Below are 21206 nucleotides of genomic sequence, written 5' to 3' on the forward strand. Positions count from 1 at the left end.
TGTCATTTACTTAGCTACAAATAAGAACCTTGCTCCTGGGTGAATTTAATATTGAAGAATAATTTGAATTAAAATTCTCGCATTCATGCAGTCTATCTCCACGAGGTTTCCGAGACAAAGCAGAAGAAAGTATCACTTTGCTCCACAGATTCGCTGTCCTCTGGGTAGGAACAGTGACTGTGTTTGTTAGGCTGAATTAGAGATTTCTTTTGTCTCGGGATCGTGTCAGGGCCAATTAAAAAAATGTGTATAAACTAAATTAGGCATTATTCAAAAGATGCTACTGAGGAACATAGGTAAAACATGAAACACACAGCAGGCTACAATAGGTACCATTACAGTAATATCCTTTGTTTATCTCTACGGGACTGGATTTCGCAGTCTAGTCCCACAGCTAAACACAGCTGAATACATTTCATCTCACTCGCTACAACACGCAGTCAATGCTAATTCATTCTAGCTGTTACTTTTCAAGTTTTGGCATTTCACTTTACTGTTAGAAAACTTCCAAAAATCAGCGACTGATACAATATACAGTAAGCAAAGCGGGCGCAACCTGCTGCCCTCATGAAGCAGATGGTCACTTTCTTCTTGGAGATGAGCTTTTAGAGCAATTCCAGAACACATATTGATCTCTGTAGGGTGAGTGGGTGAGGGTGGGTGCACACCATGAGGGCGAGTCCCTAAACCTTTTTTGCCAGATATCTGGCAAAAAAAACTTTGAGAATTTTTTGTGTAACGGGAGGTTGAGCAAAAAAGTGCAACTTCTACCAGATTCACTGCATTCTTGCTCCAGCTCTAACAAAGTCGACGTAAGTGAAGCATGGCAACACCTACTTCTCAAATTTATGACTTCACTACGCTACAAATCTTACTCCAGCAGATTTAGGACGAGTCGCACACCACTACTCACCTCGCCTGATTCATTCAGAGAGACGTTTCTAAATGAATCGGGAGCGTCCGCTACAAAACACCTTCTCATTCGAGAGACTCGCCGGTCTTCATGAACGGCCCCTAATGCTTTTTGTTTTTTTAGAAGGTTCCGCCCTGAAACAGCACACTAAAAACCATTCAAAAACATGCTGCATATGGTCAGTCTTTTGATCTTATTTTAACCACTGCAGGTTTCGAAAAAACGCAAAGGGGTGAAAAAATGTGACCTGACCATTCTTCAGGCGTCTTCTGCTTGGAAGACATCAAAAAGAAAATAAAGAAGTGTATAGGGAGCCCAAAAACATAGATGGAAGACATCTGGTGTCTATTTTAACATTTTAAATCCTGAACAGAGCTCCGCTCAAAAGACCTGATGGGTTTTTCTGGGTTTAAAAGACGTTGTGTGTTCATATCCTTGTGGAGAGCAATGCATTTTATAGCTCGTGGTAACAAAGTCGCAAAACCAGCACTCATGATTTTTTATTCCCTTAAGGACAGATCACTTTCTGCAGCTTTCATTTTTTCCTCCCCTTCTTCCAAGAGCCATAACTTTTTTATTTTTCCATCGATATAGAGAGAGAGCTTGTTTTTTTTGTGAGACAAGATGCAGGTTTTTTTTTTCTTTTATTGTTTTTTAACATATGATGTACTATAAAATAAAACAGGGACAGAAAAAAAATAACCGGCAACATGATTGCCAAGTCCAGTTTGATTACGGTGAAACCAAAGTGTGGCCAATTTCTGAGAGCTGTGTTTCCCACATCAGCTTTTACCATAAGGGTTACATAATTATGGATTTTATTAGTTCGGGAAAAGGTACTATATATATATATATATATATATATATATATATATATATATATATATATATATATATATATATATTTATATATATATATATATAGTACATATATAGTATATATATATATATATATATATATATATATATATATATATATATACTATATAAAGCTGAATGTGTGTATGTGTGTATGTATGTCCGGGATTGGCATCTGCACCGTCGCAGCTACAGCCACAAAATTTTGCACAGTCACACGTCTGGACCCCGAGAGCGTCATAGGCTATATTGTGAGGTGAAATTTTAACCCCGCGCGTTCCAATTCACCAAACAATTTTGCCCCTATCTACATAATGGGGAAAAAAGTGAAAGGAAAAGTGTTGGAGGCGTTGAAGCTACAGCCACAAAATTTTGCACAGTCACACGTCTGGACCCCGAGAGCGTCATAGGCTATGGTGTGAGGTGAAATTTTAACCCCGCGCATTCCAATTCACCAAACAATTTTGCCCCTATCTACATAATGGGAAAAAATGAAAGGAAAAGTGTTGGAGGCAAATTGACAGCTGCCAGATGTGAACAAGGGGGACGTAAAGAGTGAGAGCGATGGCGCCAAAGAGTATATACCGTACAGTTGCTAAGGTGGGGCCCCGACATGGGATACTCACCACACACGGGGATATGAACACACACACAAAATGCGCCACACACTTCCACGTGCTTGAACACATATCACCCTCAGCACACATTTCACCACACATTCTCCAACCTCGTCACATAAAAGTCGAAACACAAAAGTCGCCGCTCAAAACTCGCCACGCGCAGAACTCGCCACATGCAAAAACTAGGCTCTTGCAAAACTCGCCACAAGTGCAAAACTCACCTCATGGAAAACTCGCCACACGCAAAACTTGCACATGCGGAAAAATTGCCACATGCACAAAAGTTGCAACACATGCAAAATTTCTTCACACAAAACTTGCACATACTCAAAAGGCACCACACAAAACTCGCCACGTGCAAAACTCGCCATGCGCAAAACTTGCTCCACACAAGTTGCTACACTAACCTGTCACATGCAACTCGACACACAAAAAGTTACTACACGCATGTTGCCACACACAACTCATCTCACAAAAGTCGCTACATACATGTCGCCACACGCAACTCAACACACACAACTTGACAAACGAAACTCGCCCTAAAACACACACAAGTCTGGTCTTATCCTTCAAAAATAAAAATCTGATTAATAAGCAGACAAACTACAACAAATGTACCATAAAGGAAATACGGCAGCTATCAGTCACATGACCTGTCTATTATGTGTATGTGTGAGCTAATATATACTGCCAGGGGGAGGGCTTCCTGCTGGCTGGGGATTTATCAGGCTGCCAATTTAGCTTACAAATACTGAGGTAAAAATACTGAGCAAATAACGTGTGAACGAGGTCTAATACAGGAGGAGATGACACACAGGTATATACTATAGACAGGAGAGATGACACACAGGTATATACTATATAGAGGAGGAGATGACATACAGGTACATATATAAACAGGAGGAGATGACATACAGGTATATACTATATACAGGAGGAGATGACACACAGGTATATACTATATACAGGAGCAGATGACCTACAGGTATATACTATATACAGGAGGAGATGACATACAGGTATATGCTATATATAGAAGATGACATGCAGGTATATACTATATACAGGAGGAGATGACACACAGATATATACTATATACAGGGGAGATGACACACAGGTATATACTATATACAGGAGGAGATGACATACAGGTATATACTATATATAGAAGGAGATGACATTCAGGTATATACTATATATAGGGGAGATGACACACAGCAGGTATATAATATATACAGGGGAGATGACATACAGGTATATACTATATACAGGAGATGACATACAGATGTATACTATATATAAGGGAGATGACAAACATGTATATACTGAGGTGATGAGGTGAAAATGAGAGGTGTGAGGTGAAAATGAAAAGGTGTGAGTGCAAAATGAGAGGAGTGAGGAAAAATAATGGAGTGATCAGAAAATGACAGATGTGAGGTTGAAATGACAAGTGTTAGGGGGAATGAGAGGAGTGAGGGAGAAAATGAGAGATGTGAGGGAGAAAATGAGAGATGTGATTGGGAAAATGAGAGGCGAGATGGGAAAATAAGAGAAGTGACGTGCTATAACTAACGGGCTCTTCAGCTAGTATATATGTATATATATATATATATATATACACACACACACACACACATATAGTGAAGGAAGTAAGTATATAAGAATTGATTCCTTGGTGATTTTGTAAGTTTGCCCACTGACAAAGACATGAACAGTCTATAATTTTAAGGGTAGGTTAATTTTAACACAGAGATGGAATATCAAAAATAAAATCAAGAAAATCACATTGTATAAATTACATAAATGTATCTGCATTTTGCAGAGAGAAATAAGCATTTGATTCCTCTGGCAAACAAGACTTAATGATTGATGGCAAAACCCTTGTTGGCAAGCACAGCACTCAGACGTTTTTTGTAGTTGATGATGAGGTTTGCGCACATGTCAGGAGGAATATTGGTCCACTCCTCTTTGCAGATCATCTCTAAATCATTAAGATTTTGAAGATGCCGTTTAGCAACTCGGAGCTTCAACTCCATCCATAAGTTTTCTAAGGGATTAAGGTCTGGAGACTGGATAGGCCACTCCATGACCTTAACGTGCTTCTTTTTGAGCCCCTCCTTGGCTGTATGTTTTGGATCTTTGTCTTGCTGGAAGACCTAGCTACATATACAGTGCCTTGCGAAAAGCATTCTGCTCCCTGGAACTTTTCAACCTTTTCTCACATATCACGCTTCAAACATAAAGATACCAAATGTTAATTTTTAGAGAAGAATCAACAACAAGTGGAACACAATTGTGAAGTTGAACTAAATTTATTGTTTATTTTACATTTTTGTGTTAAATCAAAAACTGAAAAGTGGGGCGTGCAATATTATTCGGCCCTTTTAACTTAATACTTTGTTGTGCCACCTTTTGCTGCAATTACAACTGCAAGTCGCTTGGGATATGTCTCCATCAGTTGTGTACATCGAGAGACTGAAATTCTTGCCCATTATTCCTTAGCAAACAGCTCAAGCTCAGAGAGGTTTGATGGAGATCGTTTGTGAACAGCAGTTTTCAGCTCTTTCCACAGATTCTCAATTGGATTGAGGTCTGTACTTTGACTTGGCCATTCTAACACCTGGATACATTTATTTGTGAACCATTCCATTGTAGATTTTGCTTTATGTTTGGGATCATTGTTTTGTTGATAGACAAATCTCTGTCCCAGTCTCAGGTCTTTTGCAGACTCCTACAGGTTTTCTTCAAGAATGGTCCAGTATTTGGCTACATCCATCTTCCCATCAATTTTAACCATCTTCCCTGTCCCTGATGAAGAAAAGCAGGCCCAAACCATGACTTTGCCACCACCATGTTTGACAGTGGGGATGGTGTGTTCAGGGTGATGAGCTGTGTTGCCTTTACGCGAAACATATATTTTTGTCATTGTTGCCAAAAAGTTCGATTTTGGTTTCATCTGGACAGAGCACCTTCTTCCACACGTTTGGTGTGTCTCCCAGGTGGCTTGTTGCAATCTTTAAACACTTTTTATGGATATCTTTGAGAAATGGCTTTCTTCTTGCCACTCTTCCATAACGGCCAGATATGTGCAGTGTACGACTGATTGATGTCCTATGCACAGACTGTCCCATCTCAGCTGTATATCTCTGCAGTTCATCCAGAGTGATCATGGGCCTCTTGGCTGCATCTCTGATCAGTCTTCTCCTTGTTTGAGATGAAAGTTTAGAGGGACGGCCGGGTCTTGGTAGATTTGCAGTGGTATGATACTCCTTTCATTTCAATATGATTGCTTGCACAGTGCTCCTTGGGATGTTTAAAGTTTTGGAAATCATTTTGAATCCAAATACGGCTTTTCAACTTCTCCACAACAGTATCACAGACCTGCCTGTTGTGTTTCTTCATGATGCTCTCTGTGCTTCCAACAGAACCCTGAGACTATCACAGAGCAGGTGCATTTATAGGGAGACTTGACTACACACAGGTGGATATTTATCATCATTAGGCATTTAGGACAACATTGGATCATTCAGAGATCTACAATGAACTTCTGGAGTGAGTTTGCTGCACTGAAAGTAATGGGGCCGAATAATATTGCATGCCCTACTTTTCAGTTTTTGAATTTCCACAAAAATGTAAAATAAACAATAAATTTCGTTCAACTTCACAATTATGTTCCACTTGTTGATTCTTCACCAAAAATTTACATTTGGTATCTTTAGGTTCTTCTAGGTTCTTCAAAGTAGCCACCTTTTGCTTTGATGACTGCTTTACACACTCTTGGCATTCTCTTAATGAGCTTCAAGAGGTAGTCACCGGGAAAGGTTTTCACTTCACAGGTGTGCCCTGTCAATGAGTGGGATTTCTTGCCTTAAAAATGGGGTTGGGAACATCAGTTGTGTTGTGCAGATGTCTGGTGGATACACAGCTGATACTCCTACTGAATAGACTGTTATAATTTGTATTATGGCAAGAAAAAACAGCTAAGAAAAACGAGTGGCCATCATTACTTTAAGAAATGAAGGTCAGCCAGTCCGAAAAAATTGGGAAAACTTTGAAAGTGTCCCCAAGTGCAGTGGCAAAAACCATCAAGCGCTACAAAGAAACTGTCTCAGATGAGGATCGCCCCAGGAAAGGAAGACCAAGAGTCACCTCTGCTTCTGAGGATAAGTTTATCCGAGTCACCAGCCTCAGAAATCACAGGTTAACCGCAGCTCAGATTAGAGACCAGGTCAATGCCACACAGAGTTCTAGCAGCAGACACATCTCTACAACAACTGTTAAGAGGAGACTTTGTGCAGCAGGCCTTCATGGTAAGATAGCTGCTAGAAAATCACTGCTAAGGACAGGCAACAAGCAGAAGAGACGTGTTTGGGCTAAAGAACACAAGGAATGGACATTAGACAAGTGGAAATCTGTGCTTTAGTCTGATGAGTTCAAATTTGAGATATTTGGTTCCAACCACCGTGTCTTTGTGCGACGCAGAAAAGGTGAACAGATGGACTCTACATGCCTGGTTCCCACCGTGAAGCATGAAGGAGGAGGTGTAATGGTGTGGGGGTGCTTTGCTGGTGACACTGTTGGGGATTTATACAAAATTGAAGGCTTACTGAACCAGCATGGCTACCATAGCATTTTGTAGTGGCATGCTATTCCATCCGTTTTACGTTTAGTTGGGCCATCATTTATTTTTCAACAGGACAATGACCCCAAACACACCTCCAAGTTGTGTAAGGGCTATTTGACCAAGAAAGAGAGCGATGGGGTGCTACGCCAGATGACCTGGCCTCCACAGTCACCAGACTTGAACCCAATCGAGATGGTTTGGGGTGAGCTGCACCGCAGAGTGAAGGCAAAAGGGCCAACAAGTGCTAAGCATCTCTGGGAACTCCTTCAAGATTGTTGGAAGACCATTCCCGGTGACTACCTCTTGAATCTCATCAAGAGAATGCAGAGAGTGTGCAAAGCAGTCATCAAAGCAAAATGGTGGCTACTTTGAAGAACCTAGAATATAAGACATAATTTCAGTTGTTTCACACTTTTTTGTTAAGTATATAATTCCACATGTGTTAATTCATAGTTTTGATGCCTTCAGTGTGAATGTACAATTTTCATAGTCATGAAAATACAGAAAAATCTTTAAATGAGAAGATGTGTCCAAACTTGTGGTCTATGCTGTATATATAATCTTTCATTAGTATATAATTGGGGAGTCTGGGACTTGGAGCTATAATGTCTATGTGGTATGGCTATCAAAAACAGGGATGTGGGCAAGTATTTACGAAACAATTTTTAATGGGGAGAAGTGAAGATTTTTCTACCACCTAAAGCACATTAATGGAGCTGGCTCAAGGGCGTTGCACTGACAACACAAGGGCATTTGCTATATATTACAGTAGACTCAATGATCAGAGATAATTCCGATACCAAATATGAATCCTCTTTTTGTGCTATGTTTGTTTAGCGTAAAACTCGTAAGCATGGGGACCCATGACGTGGATTATGAGCGTGCATATTTTGGCCAAAATATTAATATCGGGGTGCAGTTGGGCCCATTCGGTCTTGAAAACTGTGGTGTCTGTTCACATGGTGTCTGTTCACATGGGATGCATTTGGATAGCTCTGGGCGCTAATAATAATAATAATAGAAGGGTATAACTACTAGGCTGTTAACCTGGATGCTGTGCATCTCCATTGTGTGAACAGCGCCACATACAAGTCTTTTATGTGCAATAATACGCCAAGCAGCCACCCCCTCCATTTGATTGGTAGGTTGTGAGTGGTTGCCTCATCGGTATTTCTGCACCTGTGTTGCTGTCATCTTAACTACATGGGTTCACTGCATCCTGATTGTGCATTTGTGTGGAGGCCTAGGCCGGTAAGCATCTCTGCCGTTTTGCTGTTTCATAATTCCGATACCAGCCATTTAATAGTGAATAAAAACCATTTGATCTAAGGGATTGAACACATGGAGTGGGCTCTCACATTATGGAAACACAAATATGTATTTTTCCAACAAAGTAAAAAATAAATAAATAAAACAAATCAATTAAAAAAAAAACATACCGGTATATATAAATTTGTTATAGCGGACTTAGTATACACCTGATGATAAAGTTAGTCATTTATACTACAGGGCGAAAAATACCGGATTACTCACCGGTAATGCTCTTTTATAGAGCCCATGACAGCACCCACGAGAGAGAGGGGATCCGCCCCTAGGAACAGGAAACCTACAGAGAGATAAAAGGGGCGGCCCCCCCTCGCTCCTCAGTTTTTACAGAGAATAGGAGGAACCGCCGCCAGGTTTTTTAGTTAATAGGTTCAGGTATATATACATATATACATATTTACAACCTTATACTATATCCTTCTAATATTTACACCTCACCAACAAAGCACCACGTGCAACTATATACAGAAAAGGGAGGGATGTGAATGGGTGCTGTCATGGGCTCTATAAAAGAGCATTACCGGTGAGTAATCCGGTATTTTCCATTCGCCATGACAGCACCCACGAGAGAATTTCAGAGACTATAGATTGGGTGGGTTAACTGAGTCAAGAACCGAAACCCCAAAGGTAAGATCAGAAGCCGCGGATAGGTCTAACCTATAGTGCCTATAGAAGGTGCCTGGTGAAGCCCAAGTTGCGGCCTTACATATAAGTTCTATTGGCACGTTCGCCCTTTCTGCCCAGGAGGTTGATACGGCCCTTGTGGAATGAGCCCCCACATGCATCGGAGGATCTCTTCCTTTGGCTCTGTAAGCCAAGGTTATGGCTTCTCTGATCCAACGAGATAACGTCCCCTTCGTGACTCTGGATCCTTTGGTTTTACCCTGAAAAGACACAAACAGGGCCCTACTCTTCCTCCAGTCCCTAGTTCTCTCTAAATAGGCTAGAATAGTCCTCTTGACATCTAGGGTATGAAGTCTTACTTCCTCTGGAGATGAGTGGTCTTTATAAATGGTAGGTAATAGGATCTCCTGGGACCTATGAAAACTAGTGGCCACCTTAGGCAGGTAACATGGGTCTGTTTTCAAAATTATTCTATCAGGTGTTATAGATAGGTATGGAGAATCGATTGACAATGCCTGCAGATCACTTACTCTTCTAGCTGATACCAATGCTACTAACAATATCGCTTTTAACGAGATGTTCTTTAATGAGGCTGCATGAATAGGCTCAAACGGGCTTTGTGTCAATGCATCCAGGACCAAAGATAGATCCCACTGGGGCACCTGTGGAATATTTATTGGTTTCGACCGTTCACATGCAGATATAAAACGGGATATCCATCTATCACCTGCGATATCATAACTGAAGAGGGCCCCTAACGCTGAAACCTGAACTTTCAAAGTATTAACCGAAAGTCCCAATTCTAGTCCTTTTTGCAAAAACTCCAGTATTGAAAATATAGGCACCTCTGAAGAAATTTGTGTAGTGTGAAATTGAAGAAATTTTTTCCAGATTCTAACATAAATTTTGGTGGTAGAAGGCTTTCTACTCTTCATAAGGGTATCTATCAATCCACTAGAAAACCCCCTGCTGCTTAGTAATTGCCTCTCAAATTCCAGGCAGTTAAGTTCATGCCCTTCACCTGAGGATGGAAAAACGGACCTTGAGACAGCATGTTGTCGGCCAGAGGCAGAATCCACGGGTCTGTCACCGACATGGCTCTGAGCCATGAAAACCATGGCCTCTTGGGCCAAAAGGGGGCTATTAGCAGAACCCTTGCCCCTTCCTCTCTTATCTTCCTTATCACCACGGGCAATAGATTCCATGGTGGAAATGCGTATGCCAGGTCGAATGTCCATGGTACCTGAAGGGCATCTAATATGTCTGGATTGTCCAGCCTGCACAGGGAGGCAAACATCCTGACCTGCCGATTGGATCTTGTTGAGAACAAGTCTATTTGAGGTATGCCCCATCGAGTTGTTATCATTCTGAAAATCTTCCTGTTGAGCATCCATTCCCCCTGATGAAGAGTATGACGACTGAGAAAATCGGCCTGAAAGTTGTCTACCCCTCTTATGTGTACCGCTGACAAGGACAACAGATGACCTTCGGCTAGCCTTATGATGTCTGACGCCACCTCCATAAGAGTGTCTGACCGTGTACCTCCTTGACGGTTTAGATAGGCCACCGCAGAGGTGTTGTCGGAGAGGACCCTTGTGTGAGAGCCTCGCAGCTGAGGAAGAAAGTGGAGCAGGGAATAATATACAGCTCTCAATTCTTTTACATTAGAAGAATTACTATACTCCGATCTGGACCAGAGACCCTGGACCATCTGATCCCGAAAATGTGCTCCCCAACCATCAGGACTAGCATCTGCGGTAACTATTTTTGAAGGAGTGATTACCCACAGGACTCCTTTTGACAGATTTCCCCAATCTAACCACCAAGTGAGGGAGTGTACCACTTCTGACGGAAGAAAAACTATCTGATCTAGACATCCCTGATTTTCAATACTCTCTTGTAATATAAATCTTTGCAGCTGCCTGGTATGAAACTGCCCACTCAACCGCGGGAATACAAGAAGTTAAAGACCCCAGTAATGACATGGCACTTCTCAAAGTCATACTACGCCTATTGATTGCTAAGTTCACTTTATCAATTATGGAGGTCTTTTTACTATCTGGCAGGCAACATATTTGTTCAACTGAATCTAAAAGGAGGCCAAGGAACTTCTGACATGTAACAGGCCGGAGTCTGGATTTCTCCCAATTAATAATCCAACCAAGAGATTGCAATGAAAAGGCTACCTCTTCCAATCTCTGTTCACATTGTAGGGAGTTCCTTCCTACTATTAGCAGATCATCTAGATACGGGATGACTAGTGTGTCCTTTAACCGCAAAAAAGACATTACTTCCAACAACAATTTCGTGAACACCCTCGGAGCCATAGATAGGCCAAAGGGCATTGCCCTGTACTGCAGATGACAAACCTGACCATCTATTACAACCGCTACTCTAAGAAACTGCTGGTGTAACTGGTGTATAGGCAGATGGTAGTAAGCATCCTTAAGATCCAATACCACCATGTAACAGTTGGGAAATACATTTTTAATGGATGACCGAATGGACTCCATTTTAAAGGCTTTAGGTCTTATGAAGGTGTTTAACTTCCTCAAATTAAATATAGTCGTAAAGGACCCATCAGGCTTAGTTATTAGAAATAAGGGAGAATAAAAGCCCCTTCCTATTTCAGATGGTGGAACTTTTATTAATACTTGTTTGGACAAAAGAGATTTGATTTCAGTTTCCAGCGCTTCTTGCTGCAGCCTGGATTTTAGGGAGGTAAGAAGAAAAGAATCCGGAGGTATTCGGATGAGGTCTAAGGTGAGACCTGACGAAATTAAATTTAAGGCCCATGTATTGGCCGTTATCTCTTTCCACTGTCCAACAAATTGCAGCAATCTACCGCCCACCGGTGGAATAGGGTTCACGGAACTTATCCGCTGGTTTGAAGGGGCGCTTGTTGAACAAATTGCCCTTCTGCCTGAACTCCCTGTTACTCCAGCGGTCTTTAAAGCCTCCTTTCCTTCCAAATGGTGGCTTCCTGAACGCCCTTCTGTAGGAAGGAATAAAGGGATTAGGAAACCCCTTCTTCCTTTCGCCCGCCTTAGTGAGAATGTCATCCAGGACAGCTCCAAAGAGGTACTCACCCTGGCAGGGAATGGCACACAACTTAGCTCTGGATTGGGCGTCTCCCTTCCAGTTCTTTAGCCACAATGCTCGACGGGCCGTATTTGAGAGATTAGCTGATCTCGCTGCCAGGCGGAGAGAGTCTATTGAGGCATCAGATATAAATGCTGCAGCCCCCTTGATCAATGGAATGAAGGCTCGCAACTTCTCCCTGGACACGCCACTTCTGATGTTCTGATCTAGCTGCTCTAGCCAGACCAACATGGATCTACTAGTACATGTAGCGGAGATTGCAGGTTTAAATGCAGTCACACAGGCTTCCCACGATTTTTTGAGAAGCGCATCAGATTTTCTGTCCATTGGGTCGGACAAAGAACCCGCATCTTCTACCGGTAAAGCGGAACGGCGAGCGGTAGATGCTACAGCCGCATCAACTTTCGGTACCTTAGTCCAGGTGGCCAAGTCCTCGTCATCAAAGGGGTAGCTTCTCTTACAGGATACCGGCACAAACCCCTTTTGACCCTTACCCCATTCTTTTTTGACCAGGTCCTTTATAGCCTGGTTGACTGGAAACACCTGGCCCTTTCGCTGAGAAAGACCCGCGAACATCACCTCCTGCTGGGTTTGAGGCTCTTTTAACTCAGAAACCCCCATAGTACTCCTTACGGATTTAACTAAGTTATTTATGCCATCAGTAGGAAAGCAGATATAGTCCTCTTCATCTGATGAACCTGATAACTGAGAGACATCTGACTCGACCTCCCCACTCTCTGCCGACGTGTCAGCTTTAGGCGAGGATGCTCTGCTAACTCTCCTCTCCATATTTACAGACGGACTGCCTCGTAAACTCTGAAGCTCCTCCCGAATCATAAGACGTATCTCGTTCATTTTAACAGACTCTTCCTGCCGCAGGGTGTTATCTATAAAAGCCTGGCATAATTTTTTGCTATAAGCATCAGGTAAGGGCTCAGTACATATTGCACATTGCACGTGCTTGGTCTTTCCAGTCCTCTTCCCCTACAAATACATAAGGAGAGGAGACCAACATAAGCTTTTCATAAAGCTAAATAACACTCACCCCGCAGTATCTGTATATACCGGGTCTCGGCTCATTTGTTCGGCCTGGGGTGTGCCACGGGACGACCTCCTCCCTGACTTGTCAGTGGAGTCGCTCACCAGTTTACTCCTTCCCCCTCCCTCTTTTTTTTTTTTTTTACCTGTGCCGTGTGCAGTTCAGGAGGGGGGAGGATCGCTCCTAATATTCAATATGGCGGCGCCCCCGGAAGTGAAAGTGCGACTCCGGAGTTCAGGGAGCGCCGCACTGCGCATGCGCCGGCGTCCCTCAGCTTGCCGGCCGCTTTCCTCATTAAGCGCCGACCTTCCCTGTCAGTTTACACTGGAGCCTCGGGAGCGCCGCTGCACCGCGTCTGCGCCGGCGTCCCCGTCAATTGCCGGCCGCTCTCGCAATGCAGCACCGTCCCGGAAGTGACCCTGTGCCCCAGAGCCCTGGGAGCGCCACCGCACTGCGCATGTGCTGGCGTCCCTGACATTTGCCGGCCGCCTCCACCGCCATCAAGGGAATGGAGAAGCGTCGCCGATTTGCCAAGCAGTACCCGAATCAGAGGCTCCTTACCTGAGGTACTTTCCTTTGGTCACCATCTACAACGATGCCCCAGCAGGGACATTGTTGCTCTATGCTGTAGCAGATGAGGGGGGAACCAGCAGGAACCCCCGACTCTGCCATCCGTCCTGGAGCCCCTGTCTCTCAGCAGAGACGGACAGGTGGCATTCAGGCGGACTCTCCTCTTCTGTACTCCATAGAGCTCTTCTCTGTGGGTTCCCTTCTAGGAACAGGAAACCAACTGAGGAGCGAGGGGGGGCCGCCCCTTTTATCTCTCTGTAGGTTTCCTGTTCCTAGGGGCGGATCCCCTCTCTCTCGTGGGTGCTGTCATGGCGAATGGAAAAGAATATTTTGCAATAGTTTATTTTTTTTTGCCCCAGAAGGAGTTAATGAAAGTTACGGTAATTACCGTAGTTATATGTACACCAAATGCAATTGAAAAATACCACTTTTTCCAGGGAAAAGAGTACTCAAATTGATAGAAAAATGAATGCATGAACGATAAATAAAAGAGAAAAATAAAACCTTTTTGCATCATGAAAATCAATTCCAAGGGGTTAAAAAATGGATTCTAGCTACAGCATATATTGAAAGCCAGCAATTGCTATACATTTCTAAATATATCAGCAAAATGTCACCAAAGGGATCTAAATACAAAATAATACTTTTTTACCTACCAAAATCAAATGTAACAATTACTTCCTTTCATTTCTTATATTTCATTAGATTTTGAGACTTAACTTCCTTTTTTAATTCGCAGTAGAAACAAAGAGCTAATAAGAATTACATACCCCAGGCAGAAATAGTAATTTGTACACTCTTCCGTAAGAAGACATGAGTGATGAGACAAAACTTCTGTTATTCTTAATGTTTTCAGATGTAATCATTATATATGAGAGAATAGTACGATAATTAAAGGGAACCTGTTATTATTTATTGTTATAGCGCCATTTATTCCATGGCGCTTTACATGTGAGGAGGGGTATACATAATAAAAACAAGTACAATAATCTTAAACAATACAAGTCATAACTGGTACAGGAGGAGTGAGGACCCTGCCCGCGAAGGCTCACAATCTACAAGGGATGGGTGAGAATACAGTAGGAGGGGATAGAGCTGGTCATGCAGCGGTTTGGTCGATCGGTGGTTACTGCAGGTTGTAGGCTTGTCGGAAGAGGTAGGTCTTCAGGTTCTTTTTGAAGGTTTCGATGGTAGGCGAGAGTCTGATGTGTTGTGGTAGAGGGTTCCAGAGTAGGGGTGATACGCGAGAGAAATCTTGTATACGATTGTGGGAAGAAGAGATAAGAGGGGAGTAGAGAAGGAGATCTTGTGAGGATTGGAGGTTGCATGTAGGTAAGTACCGGTAGACGAGGTCACAGATGTATGGAGGAGACAGGTTGTGGATGGCTTTGTACGTCATGGTTAGGGTTTTGGTTTCACAGCAGAAAAAAACACATGTTCCAGCTTCTTAGAAATAAAATTGCAGATTTATTGAAAAATTCTTAAAAAGTGCATGCTCCACGGATCTCACAATAGCCCCGGGAGGAAAGCGACGCATTTCGACTGCAACCGACTGAGCTTGGATAAAGACTGCGGGAGGCCACAGAGCAGGAGGTTGCAGTAGTCAAGGCGAGAGATGATGAGGGCATTGACTAGGGTTTTTTCAGATTCTTGGTTGAGGAATGAACGGATTTGTGAAATATTTTTGAGTTGAAGTCGGCAGGAAGTGGAAAGGGCTTGGATATGTGGTTTGAAGGAGAGATCAGCGTCAAGGATTACCCTGAGGCAGCGAGCTTGTGGGACTGGGGAGAGTGGGCAGCCATTTACTGTAATGGATAGGTTAGATGGGGGAAAGATGATGAATTCTGTTTTGTCCATGTTAAGTTTCAGAAATCTAGCGGAGAAGAAGGATGAAATAGTGGACAGACATTGAGGGATTCTGGTTAGTAGGGAGGTGATATCTGGTCTAGAGATGTAGATCTGTGTGTCATCAGCATAGAGGTGATACTGAAAGCCATGAGAATCTATGAGCTGTCCCAGGCCAAAGGTGTAAATGGAGAAGAGCAGGGGCCCAAGGACTGAACCTTGTGGGACTCCGATAGATAGGGGGCGAGGTGAGGAGGTGGTGTGTGAGTGGGAGACGCTGAATGTCCGGTCTGTTAGGTATGATGAGATCCAGGATAGGGCCAAGTCTGTGATGCCAAGGGATGAGAGGGTCTGTAATAATAGGGAATGGTCCACTGTGTTAAAGGCAGCCGACAGGTCGAGGAGGAGGAGAACAGAGTAGTGTCGCTTGCTCTTGGCGGTTAAGAGGTCATTGGTGACCTTAGTTAGGGCAGTTTCAGTGGAATGGTGTGACCGGAAGCCAGATTGTAAGCGGTCAAAGAGGGAGCAAGAAGAGAGATGGGAGGACAGTTCAAGGTAAACGTGTTCCAGTAGTTTGGAAGCATAGGGGAGAAGTGATATAGGGCGATAGCTAGATACAGAGGATGGGTCAAGAAAGGGCTTTTTGAGGATAGGTATGATGGAGGCATTTTCAAAGCTTGAGGGGAAAACACCAGTTGTTAGTGATAGGTTGAAGAGATGGGTTAGGGTTGGGATGAAGACTGTGGTGAGGTTTGGGATGAGGTGGGATGGAAGCGGGTCAAGTGCACAGGTGGTGAGATGCGATCTTGAGAGTAGATTGGAGAGTTGATCTTCTGTAATGGTGGATAAGTTGGTTTTGGAGGTGGAGGGCTGGGAAGTCGGGAGGAAGGGCTCCGGGGGTTGTTGACCAAAACTGTCTCTGATGCTATCAATGTTCTGCTTTAAAAATGAGGCAAAGTCTTCAGCGGAGATAAGTGTTATGTCACAAAACGCTGTTAAATTGTAGAGGTGGGGTTAATAGCGCTCTGAAGTTCTATGGCCGCCGCAGTATGGGCCCGGATGCCTGGAGAAAATATACTTTATTCTTCCCAGCAGCCTCAGGCTTTCAGTCATTTAAGACCTTCTTCAGAACAATGCACTTCACTGTTAGGCTCTGTGCACACGTTCAGGACTTTTCGCGGTTTTTCGCTATAAAAACGCAATAAAACCGAGTAATAAACGCATACATTAAGCATCCTATTAGAATGCAATCCACAATTTTTGTGCACATGTTGCGTTTTTCGGCAGCGGAATCGCATTCCGGAAAAAAAAAGCAGCATGTTCATTCTTCGTGCGGAATCGCAGGGATTCCGCACACATAGGAATGCATTGATCCGCTTACTTTTCGCATGTGGCTATGCCCACCATGCAGGAAGTAAGCGGATCATGTACGGTTTGTACCCAGGTTGGAGGAGAGTCTGGATCATTGCCGCGAGGTATTACTGGGAACGGAAGCTGCCGGGAGCATTGCGAGGAGCGGGAAGGCTGCAGGGGAAGCCGGAAGGTGAGAATATCACGATTTTTTTTATTTTTTTTTTTTATTTTTAACATTCTGGGTTTTTTACGATTGATGCTGCATAGGCAGCATCAATAGTAACAAGTTGGTCACACTTGTCAAACACTATGTTTGACAAGTGTGACCAACCTGTCAATCAGTTTTCCAAGCGATGCTACAGATCACGTGGAAAATGCTCGCATTGTGCAAGCTAATTATGCTTGTAAAACGCTATTGTTCAGCAGGAAAACGCATGCCAATTCCTCATGCGTTTTACCCGCGGCACAGTTGCGGAATTGCCTTGGAAATTTCCGTGGCAATTCCGGACATGTGCACATAGCCTTATGATTCTGAATAAATTCTTGTCTGACCGAAATGTTAAATAAAATTGATGCTTTGGACCACTTGTTACTATCTACTCCATCATTTCATTTCCTCTAAGGAGTGCCGTGATTCTGTATGTTTTAAGTGTGGAGTGATCTCATATCTGTGCACCCCCCCTTTTCAAATCAAGTAGAGTGACCTGTTCTGTGTGATCATCATTCAGTCATAGCGGCTTCAGTCAACGCTCAGTAAATAGTCAACGGCTGTAAATAAGCCATGGTAGTGACTGATAGCCAGCTCAGCAATGCATCAGTACAGAGATTGCAGTCATTCAGTGACCGAGGTGTGGTTACAGCTACCAATGAGTGTTGACTTGATGCCTCACCTCTATGACTCAAAGCAGGAGACTGGCAGGAAGAATAAAGTTTATTTCCTAACAGTAGCTGGGCTTTCATTGTGACAACTGCACAGATTCACAATGCTATTAAGCTGCAGATGAACAGTGTTTTTTGACATGACAGGTTCCCTTTAAAGGGGATCCAGCACATCATACTTCGTAAGGGACGTTGATGATCTTGTATCAACAGGTATGTATCAGGTCCCGTGCCCAGTCGGCATACATCATGTACATGTCCTAAACATATGACACGTCGTCATCAGCGTCTCTCACCAACCAATGTCAGTGGAAGAGGTGCCGGATAAGCCCTTTAAACAAACAACAGCCACATAACCATAAAGGCAATAATTAAAATGTCTCTCTTTGCAACGTGGCATACTTTTAGCACTCAATATTGTGTTTGCCTCCTTTTGTGTGAATGACGGCTTGAAGGGAGGTCACATTACAGGCCAATCAAATGTCTGGGCTTGTATTGTAGAACTATGAGAGTAAGAAGATTATTCTGTGTACAAACATAAAAACTGTACCTTCTCGTTCTTGCTGAAGACAAACATTTAATTCTTGCATCGTGGCTTGGTCTACTGAAGCCTGCACTTTAAGCTGATCTATTTCTTCTTCCAAGTTCAATCTGTAAGAGTTTCACATAATGGTCATTAAATCACTGCAAAGTGGCAATAAAATTTTAAGCGCAGAACATGTAGAATATGAAAGCGTTATGTTCTTTACTTAGTGGAAGATATATTGCAGATTATTTCACATGATAAAAGACTTTTTTTTCTCTTCAAATAATTAAGATAAAAAAGGTTATCTATATGATAGAATTCCAAAGCTTCCATGTAATTGAATGTTTTGACAAACAGGTTAAGTTTCTCTAGAAATATTGCATCCTTAACCATCATTGATAGGATTTATTGTTTTGCACTCGTATTTTATATGGCCAAAAAATGGAATTGTTTGCTACTTACAAAAAAAAAGTGAAACATGAATGACACAAATATGCACCTGTCACCATTCTAGTTTTACCCTGATAAGAGCTTTTATAAATACTGACAACACGCAATTCATTTGGTTTTTCTATTGTTCATCTGACGTTCTATGCAATACTGCTTGCAATTTATTATTGTCTGCATGCAATCTTTTTGGGGTCTTGCTGCTGGGTGTATGTGGAAACCATGTTAAAATGTTAGCTCGGTAGGCACTGGTTAGCACGTACAGTTCTGGGGTGTTTCATTTCACTCCAACCAGGGATAAAGGCTTCATACGCATCAAACTAAAGTCATCCAAACTTGTTTTGAAATCAGCAGAATAAGATGCGTGTTAGGCCACATTCAGACCTCAATTTTTTTCAAATATGACAAAATCAGAGTTTAATCAGTTTCTATCAAACGTGGAAAAAAAAAAATTCAAACCTTCTACTATTCACCATCTAAGAATATGTGCCTATGATCCGGAATAGCAGTGTTTTGGACACAGCTCATCTGCGCTGCATCCAAAACGCTGTGTTCTAGGTTACAAGCACAGTTGATGGGATTTCTATAAAGCTCATGCCCACTGTGCTTCTACTTGACGCTGCGTAAACTCACCGCAGGGCGGTTTTACGAGCTGCAGCATGTCAAACTGTGTGATTGGATGCAGCAAAACTACACTGCTGCCAAAGCACTGCTATTTCCTGATTGTCGCCATGTACCTCACAGTCTGTAAAATTCAAACTGCACTTGGATGCCATTCGAGTGATGATTATTTTACGGACCCTTAGACTTGCATTGCTGATACTGATCAGATGCCTGGATCAAAATCGGACTTGTATCCTCGATTTTGTGCTGACTGCTTATTCTGTGAAAAAGCACATACAGTTGTGGCCAAAAATATTGACACCCATGCAATTCTGTCAGATAATACTCAGTTTCTTCTTGAAAATTATTGCAATCACAAATTTGTTATTATCTTCATTTAATTTGTCTTAAATGAAAAAAACACAAAAAGAATTGTCCTAACGCCAAATTGGATATCATTCCACACAAAACATAAAAAAGGGGTGGACAAAAGTATTGGCACTGTTCGAAAAATCATGTGATGCTTCTCTAATTTGTGTAATTAACAGCACCTGTAACTTACCTGTGGCACCTAACCGGTGTTGGCAATAACTAAATCATACTTGCAGCAGGTTGACATGGATTAAAGTTGACTCAACCTCTGTCTTGTGTCCTTGTGTGTACCACATTGAGCATGGAGAAAAGAAAGAAGACCAAAGAACTGTCTGAGGACTTGAGAAACCAAATTGTGAGGAAGCATGAGCAATCTCAAAGCTACAAGTCCATCTCCAAAGACCTCAATGTTCCTGTGTCTACCGTGCGCAGTGTCATCAAGAAGTTTAAAGCCCATGGCACTGTGGCTAACCTCCCTAGATGTGAACGGAAAAGAAAAATTGACAAGAGATTTCACCGCAAGATTGTGCGGATGTTGGATAAAGAACCTCGACTAACATCCAAACAAGTTCAAGCTGCCCTGCAGTCCGAGGGTACAACAGTGTAAACCCGTACTACCCGTCGGCGTCTGAATGAAAAGGGACTGTATGGTAGGAGACCCAGGAAGACCCCACTTCTTACCCCGAGACATAAAAAAGCCAGGCTGGAGTTTGCCAAAACTTACCTGAAAAAGCCTACAACACTTTGGAAGAATGTTCTCTGGTCAGATGAGACAAAGTAGAGCTTTTTGGGCAAAGGCATCAACATAGTTTACAGGAGAAAAAAAAAGAGGCATTCAAAGAAAAGAACACGGTCCTTACAGTCAAACATGGCGGAGGTTCCCTGATGTTTTGGGGTTGCTTAGCTGCCTCTGGCACTTGACTGTTTGACCGTGTGCATGGCATCATGAAGTCTGAAGACTACCAACAAATTTTGCAGCATAATGTAGGGCCCAGTGTGAGAAAGCTGGGTCTCACCCAAAGGTCATGGGTCTTCCATCAGGACAATAACCCAAAACACACTTCAAAAAGCACTAGAAAATGGTTTGAGAGAAAACACTGGAGACTTCTAAGGTGGCCAGCAATGAGTCCAGACCTGAATCCCATAGAACACCTGTGGAGAGATCTAAAAATGGCAGTTTGGAGAAGGCACCCTTCAAATATCAGGGACCTGGAGCAGTTTGCCAAGAAGAATGGTCTAAAATTCCAGCAAAGCATTGTAAGAAACTCATTGATGGTTACCGGAAGAGGTTGGTCGCAGTTATTTTGGCTAAAGGTTGTGCAACCAAGTATTAGGCTGAGGGTGCCAATACTTTTGTCTGGCCCATTTTTGGAGTTTTGTGTGAAATGATCAATGTTTTGCTTTTTGCTTCATTCTCTTTTGTGTTTTTTCATTTAAGACAAATTAAATGAAGATAATAACACCAAAGAATTTGTGATTGCAATCATTTTCGGGAAGAAACTGAG

The 21206-nt window shown here is 42.7% G+C and overlaps 1 protein-coding gene across 1 annotated transcript in view; it reads right to left on the reverse strand.

Annotated features, from left to right (window-relative positions):
• Positions 1–21206, reverse strand: part of CNTLN (centlein) — a 537174-nt gene that overhangs the window by 237761 nt on the left and 278207 nt on the right. Inside the window, exon 14 of the mRNA XM_069766280.1 lies at positions 18304–18404. Within this exon, the coding sequence (XP_069622381.1) occupies positions 18304–18404 (101 nt within the window). The remainder of the gene's footprint in view (positions 1–18303; positions 18405–21206) is intronic.

This window comes from Ranitomeya imitator, chromosome 1, assembly GCF_032444005.1.
Source record: "Ranitomeya imitator isolate aRanImi1 chromosome 1, aRanImi1.pri, whole genome shotgun sequence".
Lineage (NCBI taxonomy): Eukaryota > Metazoa > Chordata > Amphibia > Anura > Dendrobatidae > Ranitomeya > Ranitomeya imitator.